The following is an 11,199-nucleotide window of genomic DNA, read 5'->3' as shown; positions in this document are numbered from 1 at the left end:
ACCCCACTCAACATAGGTTAAACTATGTTATAACAGTGGGTTTCATAAATGAATACTCGTGTTTATGTCACAAATATTTGTCTTCTCAAAAATGAGAGGGATTTCTGATGTGGACAAAGTTAATTTAATCTTGTTTCGAGAAAATAATGTTTGTGAATTTTTTTAAGGATAAAAACTCTCCTTTGCAGCCAAAAAGACAGAATTAATATCAAAATTTTATATTTTCTATAAAAAATTTAATTTAATATTTTGAATAATTGCTCCTAAAAAAGTTCCAAAATTAATAGTTATATTTTTAGAGTCTTAAGAAATATTGTTAAGATATTTAAATGAATTTTATTAAAAAATATGAAAATTTTAATATTTTTACAAGGTTCATTTTTAAATACTTCTATAGACAAATCTTAATCTTTTATTTTATTTTATTTTGTATAAATGGTTAGTATTTAAATGAATATCTTGCTAATTAAGTTAATAGTTTTTTGATAAATTTTTTAAATGAGCTATATATATTTAAAAAAAAAAGATTAAAACCTATAATTTAATACGTTATTTATTGTGTTAATAATAAATTATTTTCTAAAAAGTATTAGACTTCTTACTTTACTTTAAGAATATTAGCATTTGCTTTTTATAAAGTATTTATAATAAAAAAAAGAACTTGTGAATATTTTTAGTATAAATAATTTTAATTTTAATAAAAGCATTTTGTAAGAGACACTAGTTAATGATATACATACAAACTACAAAGAGTAAAGTCCCGAAAAAAAAAACACCTACAAAGAGTATTTTCAAGCAGATAACAAGTGCTGAATTCTAGCCCAGAAAAAAAAAATTTAACAAAGGAAAAAAAAAAACCGAAAAACAAAAACGTATTATCTCTCATGGTTGGATATTAGCTGTCACAAGTATATTTATGACAATATAAAATATAATAATCTTACGTAACTATTTATCAGTATTTTATTTTCTTTCAATTTTAGCTTTATAAAGACACACGCTTTGACATGTTCTTACTCTCTTCCTCTTCTTCCTTACTCCATTCCTTTCAACAAACTCTTTGTATCTTCTTATTCTTCTAATCAGTAATCACTCTCTTCTTTTCTTCCATTTAAGAGCTTCTCTTAGCATAGTGTTGCTAACTGTGTGTTACTTTATTTGTTATTACCATATTACCCCTATGCTAGAAGACATAGATACATGGTAAATGTGACATTTTTCTTTTCCTCTGTTCTAGCTTTTGGAATTTTTGTGCAAAAGTCTTAGAAATGAAGTACTGATCACGGACACTGCTTAAAGTTTGAAGCTTTACAAGCTTTTAAAGATACCCGCCAAAGCATTTGAAGCCATATCACTCACAAAAGAAATAGAATCAAAGGCTTTGTTCTTTTTTTTTTTTGGGCTTCTTAAGCAACCATTTTTCTGCTGAAAGCTCTTTCTTTCAAAGTCATACATACATAGATGATAGCCAGCTCCTTCTGCAATGCTGATTCTATGTTTCCAGTAAGCTCTTACTCTTAATTTCATTTCAAATATAAAATTATTTTATATTATTATTATTATTTTATTTTTGCATTTTTATTGTTATCTTTTGTTTCATGATAAAGACCATGTTAATAAGTGGGGCTTCTCATTATTGTTCTAGGAAATATTGAGAAATTTTTATGTTCAAAAATCAATGTTGGAGTGTTTTGTTTTTAAGGTTCTAAAATCTAAATACTCATCGTTCTAGCTACTTGAATCACTCAAGAATGTATGATCAGAATTGTTCTCTTTCCTAAGTACACATGCAATAAATGAGTGGTTGGGTTTTATATTTATTTATTTATTTATTTTATTTTTTAATTTTTGCACCCCCAAACACCAAAAGCTAAACGCAAACTCTGAGCTTTCTCTCTCTGGAATACTCCTTGTCTTATTGTGTGATTTATTTTAATTGCTCATGTGTCAATTGAAGATATAGTATCATTTTAACATTAGTAAACAAAGTAGTTGGGATGATTTTATACGCAAACATTAGATTCACTTGTTCACATTAATTTGTGTAATGTGTCTGTGCAATGTATACGTGTGTGACAGTGGAAAATAGTATACACAAATGTTCTTTTGTCAAGAATATCAAAAAACAAAAAATAAAAAAGTTCTTTTGTCAAAGATCACAAATTGTGGGTCCACCATATACTGTTTTTGACATTTGAGCTTCTTCTTGGCAACGACACAAAGTTAAAAAAAAAATTAAAATATAAATAAACAATAATAATAAACTTTTTTGGTATGGTGACTACAATTATTAATTATTATGATCTTTGACAAACTTCATTGCAAGCTGTGAGTAGTTTTCTGAGCCGTTGAATTATGTGGATCAATGTTTGTGATAGTGAATTGGGTGATGTGTGATGACCCTTTGGCCCTTTTCAAAAGAGTTTTTTCATGTGTGGTTTGAATTGAATGCATGGCTGCTTCATTTTTTCTTTGGCTGTTCATGTTGCCTTATAGTACTCTCTATAGCATCATGACAATGGGGGCCACTTTGATTTTTTGGGTATGGTGTAGCTGTTGCCTGCTAATGTTTCCAAGTTTATCAACTATTTAATGAATGCTTTATTATTATTATTATTGAAAAGAAACGGCAAAGAAAAGAAAAGAAAGAAAAAGAAAAAGGGGGGCACCGATTATGACATTGTTTGTCTTTGAAAAGTGGGAGGAATGAGGGTTATTCTGACCAAAAAACATTGCATGTTTTTATGATATATTTTTAGATATGAGACTTTGATCTTATTATTATTATTATTATTATTATTATTATTGCATGCATGCTATGCTGGATTTGAATAAAAGTTCAAATAAACTATTGAAGGGAATTCCATTGGAGAAGAATGATAAACTTCAATTATGTTATAGCATTAATTTCACCCTGTTTCTTTTTAAAGTCATGAGATGCACTTCATGCTTTTTCCACTTTCATCTCTTTTAAATGTGCAAAATAATTTTTGAATTTTTCTACATGTATATTTTAGCTAAAATAAGTGTTCCCTTGAGCTTTGGTTATGTCTAATTGGCCCATGTGTTTTCTATATGTGAAACTTTGAAATCCTAGATTTGATTAAATATATGTTATTTTTGTTAACAATTGATGAAAAAATATATTAACATGGTTGATTTGCACATTTGGAAAGATTTAGTGAATTATTTTGCATATATTTTTAAATTTACGAGTAAAAACATGCTCATGGTGGAAGTGTCTAGGGCTGAATTCCAATTAATCCTTTCAATACTACCAATTGACATGGATTATGCTTGGATCCTTAAGTTCACTTTTGGCTAGGGGATAGTGGGATACCAATTACCGAATTCAAAAAGGATAGCGACGAATAAAAGGGAACGGGAGCACGAGTTATCTAATTTGTGCTAATATTGATTTATTAATTTCTTTTAAATCATTTCCTTAATTTATGAGTTCAAGTAGAATTGCATAGTTGTTTCTAACCAAAAGTAGTGTTATACATATTTCAGGGCAACTCAATGTGCATTTGATAGTTCCTTTTATACTTAATTTTTGTCTTCAATTTCTTCAATGGTGATTGATTCTGATACAAAATTATTATTATGCCACCAGAGAGAAGAGGGGGTAGATGTTAGAAAGATGATGGGACACAAAAGGAGCCCATGTTCTGTTGACCAAAGCAGTTATACTTCTATTGAATCTAAAAGGCAAAAGGCTAATGATTTATCAATCACCGCAAAGGTTTCTTTCTTTCTCTCTTTTTAATCCTTTTATTATTCTTAGCTCTTGGCATCATTGTATTATTCTCTGTTGCTCTTTACAATATCCAAGCTTTAATTTACATTTTGAAGTTTTCAATGGGAAGCCACAATGGTCATAGTGTATGAAAATTAGAAATGCATTGAACAATTTCATTCCTTGATGTTTAAAGTAGTGATATATCTATGATTTTTGTCGATGATACCGAACTTCCTTTTTATATTTCCTATTGTTTCTGTGAATAGGAGAGGAAGGAGAAGCTTAGTGAACGAATCGTTGCATTGCAGCAGCTTGTTTCACCATATGGCAAGGTATACATGTTTGAAGCTTCATTGATGTTTTATGTAGCATATTTATTAGGCTTATTATGCTTATTTATTTGCCTTGTAATGCAAGAATAATAATAATAATAATAGTAATGCAATAGTATTTTTTTTCATTTATTATGCCTGTTAAAGTTTTCAACAAATTCAATTGTTCTAAGTTTCTATGAGTCTAAAGGTATCCATAATTTTCACTGCAGACAGATACATCTTCTGTCTTAGAGGAAGCAATGCAATACATAGGTTTCCTTCATAGACAAGTTAAGGTTTGGACATTCTTTCTAAATTGTTCTGTGTATCTTGGCAATTATTTCATGCACAACATACATGCATGCCATACATTATTAACACCTAAATTAAGCTGTGAAGTGTTTCTGATGTAAATTTCTTGATCACATACTTCAAAAACATGTTTCAGCATTCAGCCAAGATATTTTTCATTTTCAGTGAATCTGTGACCATTGCATGTCATATCTAGTGACATTTCCGACACAATTCCGTTGCAAACTGGAACATGACTTGTGAATTGTGATCTTATGCAAATAAATTTTCTTCCTTTTAAACAGCTTCTTAGTGCCCCGTACCTTGAGAGTTCGGCCGCAACCAAGGATCCGGTAAGCATAACACGAACACTTGGTCAGTCACACATACAACGAACGATTCCGGCATCAAATATGGTTATAACAGAATTTGTGATTTCTTCTTTAGGGTCTGGAGCCATGCAGCCTGAGGAGCAGAGGGTTATGCCTTGTTCCTGTCTCACTAACAATTGGAGTTGCTGAGAGCAATGGTGCAGATATCTGGGCTCCCATCAAGACCACCACTTCGCCGCCGAAATTCGAGAAGGAGGCCGCCCAATTTCAGTCATAAATTTGGTCAGCTAAGCAGCCTAAAGGAGGTTGTAAATTGCTATGCTCCCTAAGTCAGTCTAGGTGGAATCATGGTAGCTATAATATATGATATATAGTTAAAAGTATTAAAAGAAAAAAACTTGGTCAAGTAGCTGCTCCATGCCTTGAAGATTTTAAGCGGGTGATGGGGTATAAGCTTTTTAATTTAAGGCATATATATGTAATCCTTAATTCACTATGCTGATTAGTTAAGTGTATATTTGAAAGTTCTAGCTGTATAATAATTATTCCATGTACTGATTAGCTTAATGAAAGTCTTTCCTAGATTTAATGGAAGGTAAAAATATATAATATTGTGTGTTCGTGTATTTATCTTCCATCCATAAGGTGGTTATTATTGGATTGAGATTATCTATCTTACTCTTTTTTTATTTTTTTCATATTCCATCCCGAGGAATTGGATACGAATTTTTTTTAACGAGGGTTTAGCTTTTTATGGGTGGAATATAAATGAGAAAAAAAGATTAAATTTTTTAGGGTAAAAAGGTGAAAAGTTGGATAGCATTAGTTTAAATAGAAAATAAAAAAAAGTGCATCAAATAATAATTAGGTCGTTCAAGATTTTGCATTTCAACAATTTAGTCTCTAAAAAAAAAGTGACAATTACATCTCCTAGGAAAGTAGACGTTGGACACGTTACATTCTTCCATCGGTCCATTAGAGAGAAATGAAAAGGAGTTGTTTTGCTGTTCCACGTTACATTCTTCCGTCGGTCCATTAGAGAGAAATGAAAAGGAGTTGTTTTGCTGTTCCGTTCTTTGACGTGAATTGTCGTGTTTGTTTTTGCCACATCTGCAGTTGGACAACGTCGTTTCCAAATTTCCCTTCTATATATTTGTTTCATTTTGGCTCTTAATCTCTCCAATTACCCTTTGTTTTTATCCATTAACTTTAAGGGGAGAAATTGAAGTAAAAGAGTCTTGGCTCAGTGCAGTAACAAAAATAACGATTCTTCCTTCAACGTACCAACAAGGAAGAAGACGTCGTCAAGAAAACCAGTATTAGTGGAGACATTCTCCACTCAGGTAAAAAATGTTAATGCTTTTGTCAATTATTGTATCCCTGTCTGTTTCTTTCATAGTGGTCCCAGTGTTTTAAACAAATCGTTTAATCTTCTGCAAAGCATAGTTTTCAACTTATTTTATTGAGTATGACACATTTTGTCGCATTATTTTTTATGCATTTCTTGTATCTTTTTGGGGCTTCTGCTTATTTGTTTATGATTGCTGAAAGTAGTGATTAGCATAAACACTAGTATCACCTTTGGTATTATTTGTCATAATAAAAAAAATACAAACATGTTCTTGATTCTTTAGTTAACTATTGTCCCAATATATTCAAACAATAATTGTGTTTCTACATAGCAGATAGAGGAATTTGTTGTTCCTATGTTCAACCATGGGAGAAAATTTGTGAGAAACAAACGGAAAAAATTGAGTTACCGAGATGGGTTAGTTGAGAGGTTTCCAAAGATGGATCTGGACCTTATCAACTTCTATGACTTGAAGGAATTGTTCAAGAACTTGGGATACGATGCTTACAAAGCAATGATGTAGTTTGATCTGAATGCTACTAATTTAGAAGTCGGTTTGCATCCTATTTTTGGAGACTGAGAGATCAATGCTTTAAGGGAGCACAAAATGCAAAATAAGGAGTGTGAGGAGTTCTATATATATTTTGAGCATCATATTCTTAGTGGTAAAGATGCTATAGGCTGTGATGAAGCTGATAATCTTTCTATTTCTAATTATAACACTGATGATGATTGTTATGAGAGCATTGAAGATGAGCTGTACAAGCCCCCACCTCCTGATTTTGGAGAATTAAACACTGATATCGAAGAGGATCATGTAAGAGAGATGAAAAAGAAAAAGACTACAGATAGTAACCATTCTTCAAAAGGAAAGAAAGTTGCTAATGAAGAGAGTCCTGATATTAGCAAATTATCCTGTAATAAGAAAAAGAAATTACCATGAATGATATATATGAATTTCAATTCAATGGAATACTCTAAACTCAAAACATAAATTGAATTAGCAATTACCCTATAATTTGGGTACTTTAAGAACAACCTATTTGGATTTTCTACTGTTCCAGACTTGTATATTGTTACATATAGCTGACAGTTATACATGGAAGCAATTTTATTGCTAGACTCTCTTTTGTATATTAAGTTGCCCCTATAATTCCATCCGCTCCCTTCATTCCTTTTTCTTTGGCATCTCTTGCTTCTTGTGCTTCCAGTGCTATTTATTATGCGGTGTGTTAGGATTATGTAGCAGAGTTTTAGGATGAATAATTGGAGATTCTTCACAGTTAGAGTTTGGAACATGTTAAAATCAAATAACATTGAAGGACCAATTTGTCCTCATCATTTTAAGTAAATCCAATGTGACATTTAATGGATACCTCATTCACGTTAATAGTACACATCAGAAGAGCCGTTAGTCTTTACATTAGGAACTAATAAAAGGTTATAACATGTCCACATTTTCTTTCCCGAAAGATGTAATTGTCACTTTTTTTTTAGAGACTAAATTGTTCGAACGCAAAATTCTCAGAAACTTAATTGTCAGTTTACTCAAAAAATGTTAATCATCTAATGTTTTACAAATGGGATGGGAATATAATAGTGGGACATGTGATCTCTTTCTGTTATATATAGGGGTGGCAAGCGGGGAAGCCCGCCCCGCCCTGCTAGAAGCCCGTCTTTTGGCGGGATGGCCCACCCCGCCCCGCCTAATGAGGCGGTCCTAGAATCTCACCCCGTCCCACCTAACTGCGGGCTAGCGGGCTGGCGGGTTAAGTCCGCCAAAGCTCCTCTTTTTTTTTACTATTAACTACTAAATAATATATATAATTTCACAACCATGTTAATAAATTTATAATTTCTAAAGGCATAAAAAAATTATATTTTTTATATTCACAAACATTAAAGTCTTTGTAATTATAAATATTGTAAGACCCGGTTAATTAATGGCTAATTAACCCATAAATGAGAATTTATTCTAGAAAGCCAAGAATGTAATTTTTATGGCTTAATATGATAGAGGAGATTGAGACGAGAAATTCGGTACCAATTTTATAGAAATCGGACCAAGATTGGACCGAACGGGCCAAACCGGTCCAACTGGACCTAAAGTGGGCCCTTGGCCCAACTAAACTAAACCAAACCCTAGTTTTCAGCACTCTCTCTCCTCATTTGTTACACACACACACGCTGAAATGGAGTGAGGGAGGGGAAGAACACTCTCTCAAACTTCTCTATCTCTCACTTGATCTTCAAACCACCATAACTTTTGATCTAGAGCTCCGATTGCCGCACCGTTTACGGCCACGCGTTCATCGCGGAGAGCTCTACAAAACCCATACAACTAATCTTGAGGTAAGCTATGTTTTGCTCTTCGAAATTCCAGCTCTTGTTTTTGAGTTTCATGGGTGAAATGTTAAGATTTTGGGCTCTTTGATGTTATAGGACCCAACTCTCTTGAAGGAGAAGGTTAATCTTATCTCTTTGGACCTTGGGTGTGGTAAAATTCTCAACCCTAGTGTAATTTGTTGTTCTATGATGATTGGGTATTGAGATGTTGTGTATGGGTATGATGATTGTGGCTTACGTTGTGTATATGTGAATATTGGAGCTTGATTGGTGATTTTGGAAAGCTTGAAAAGGGAGTTTTGTGTGATAAAATATGTTCTTGGAGGTGTTGAGACCTTGAGAGCTTGAGGAAAAGTGATTTGGAAGTACTCCGGTTGAGCTTGGGAAATCGGCTAAGGTATGGTCTCGGTTTCTCGTATCTAATATGTAATGTGGTAGGAAATACTTAGGCTAGAGACCCTAAGATAGGCATTGAATTGATGATGTTGTTGAATGGTTGAGATATATGATGTGATCATATCTGTGATTATGAATATTGATGCCTTGATTGTGTGATATATGAGAAACTGCATGTTGTGATATATGCTTGATGAATGATTGAGGTTGAATTGGTGGGTGGTACCATGTTGATGGTGAGTATGATGATGATTATGTATAATAATGTTTGATTTGGAAATGGTATTATTGGAAATTGGGATGAGGAAGGATGTGTGATATGATATTGTGTTTGCCCTGTACCCATTTGATTGAGAAGTGTTAAAATGGTTGGACGGTGGTTTTGGGAATTTTGGTAAAGTGTCAATGTGTGAGTTTAGGATGGCTTGATGTTGATTTTGGTACATTTTGATTGATTTAGAAAAAGGCAAAATTGGCATGTTTTGGTTAATTTTGAAAAGAGTTGAAAATGGTTTGTTTTGAAAATGGCACCTTGTGGTTTTGTATGAAAACATGGTTTTTGGGCATATTTTGACGGGACATAACCTGGACTACGGATCCCCGTTTTGTACCAAACTTGTTTAGAAATGAAATTGGATCCGGGATGTCCATGCCATTGGACGAACGGGTGGAAAACGATTTAAAATGAGAAAGTTATGTCCGTCGAAAGATTGGGGGTTGAATCTGTGAATTCTGCAGCTTTTAACTTAGAAAATTTTTAGCAGAATGACCCTCCGCGCGTAGGCGCACTTGGCGCGTATGCTCCGTTCTTCAAGAAAGCACCATCCACGCGTGCGCGTGGTATGCGCGGGCGCGTCGATGCGCTGCACCAAATGCCCAGCTATTTTCCCGAGAGTTGTGCCAGAGTTGTGCCAGTTTTGTGCCTGGGGCGCAAGAGCACCCACGCGTATGCGTGGCTAACGCTTGCGCGTCGTTTGGCTATTTTTCAACACGCGCGTTCGCACGTATGACGCTTGTGCGTCGATGAGTTTTGTGGCCATCCACGCGTGCGCGTACGCATGACCCTGTTTTCATCCCAAAGTTGATTATTGAGTTTTAAAAGCCAAATTTCATACTTCTAAGCCTCCGATCTCAATGCTTATGTCTTAAATCATTATGATATGCCTAGCAATGAGACAAGGAGCTAGTGAGTGTGGTAACTTGCGAGTGAAGTAAGGGAAAAATGAATGATCAATGAGGATCAAAGATGATTATGTGAGATGCGGAGGATGGCGGTGGAAGTGCTTGTTATGCCATGGGCCGAAGGGCCGTAATTGTTAATGAATTGGCTAGTTATGGATTTAACCGTGAGCCGGATGGCTGAATCATTGCCGTGTTACGGCGGAGCCATGATTATGGCTAAGTATAAATGCATATATGCTGTTGAATGAATTGTGAATGTTTTCACTTCCACTATCGGAGATGAGGGTTTCCCTGGGAGGAAGCAGTGGCTAGCGACCAAGTGCTCCAGGTTGAGACTCGAAGCTCTTTTGACCCTATGTCGTCAGGGTGGCCGGGCATTGTGAAAGCCCCGGATGAGCTCACCCCCATAAATATTCACCAGTGAGGGTGATGGATATGGATCATGATTATGATCACGATTTGTTGAGTATAACTCGAGTTGGGGAGACACGACAGAAGGACAGTCCAATGGTTAGCTACCAGGACTTGTCGGGTTGGCTCTATAACTGACAGATGATATCATCAGCTACTAGGGACAGGCATTCATCATATGCATACTATATGAATTGTTTGAGATTGCCTATTTGACTGCATATTACTTGGTAATTGTCTAAATGCCTTATCTGTTCCTATTTGTATATCTCTTGTTTGATTTAGCTGTGTTTGCTACATTATACTCCTGCTGGTGGTTGGGAGATATGAAGGAATTGGAAAGGGAAGTATTAGTTAGACTGAAGGATCTTTAGTCAGTTGCCACTTATGGTTTAGCTTGTTTATAAGCTTTGATATTATCTGGAGGAAGTCCTAGGATTGCCTTCGGCTTTTCTCTATTATTACCTGTTATATATGGGGAACTGTTACCATGCTGGGGACCTCTGGTTCTCACCCATGCGAATTTTGTGGTTTTCAGATGCAGGACATGAGGTTTCTCGCTGAAGCATGCTGGAGACTTCTGGATTAGCGAAGATCCTTTGTTCTCGGGACTCTGTTTTGATTTTATGATTTCTCTTAGATACTTTTATCTCCATTAAATAATACAAACTGTGATGACTCCTCTTATAGGAGTTTTTGGAGAATAGGTTCCTGTATTTGTGTCCCTTTGGGTTTCCTTTGGGATTTTCTTATTTTATTATATGTATATATTGCTATGCTCGGACCGGTTATCTTCGCAACCGGATTTTGAGTTTTGATATTCCTGTTTTTGAC

General features: G+C 34.4%; 1 protein-coding gene across 3 annotated transcripts; it reads left to right on the top strand.

Annotated features, from left to right (window-relative positions):
- Positions 1–967: 967 nt before the first annotated feature.
- Positions 968–5,305, top strand: LOC107623301 (basic helix-loop-helix (bHLH) DNA-binding superfamily protein). Of its 3 annotated transcripts, none has more exons than XM_016325511.3 (6): positions 968–1,503; positions 3,617–3,745; positions 4,009–4,074; positions 4,287–4,346; positions 4,653–4,700; positions 4,795–5,305. In XM_016325511.3, the coding sequence occupies exons 1-6, from the start codon at positions 1,462–1,464 to the stop codon at positions 4,954–4,956; spliced, it is 507 nt and encodes a 168-aa protein (XP_016180997.1). In that variant the 5' UTR covers positions 968–1,461; the 3' UTR covers positions 4,957–5,305. The 3 variants fall into 3 exon arrangements, with proteins under 3 accessions (XP_016180997.1, XP_016180996.1, XP_020970591.1); XM_016325510.3 differs by having other exon boundaries at positions 4,287–4,352; XM_021114932.2 differs by lacking the exon at positions 968–1,503 and adding an exon at positions 2,317–2,542 and having other exon boundaries at positions 4,287–4,352.
- Positions 5,306–11,199: the final 5,894 nt, after the last annotated feature.

This window comes from Arachis ipaensis, chromosome B10 (genome assembly GCF_059453495.1).
Source record: "Arachis ipaensis isolate K30076 ecotype BB chromosome B10, ASM5945349v1, whole genome shotgun sequence".
Lineage (NCBI taxonomy): Eukaryota > Viridiplantae > Streptophyta > Magnoliopsida > Fabales > Fabaceae > Arachis > Arachis ipaensis.
This window is presented reverse-complemented; position numbering and strand designations above follow the sequence as displayed.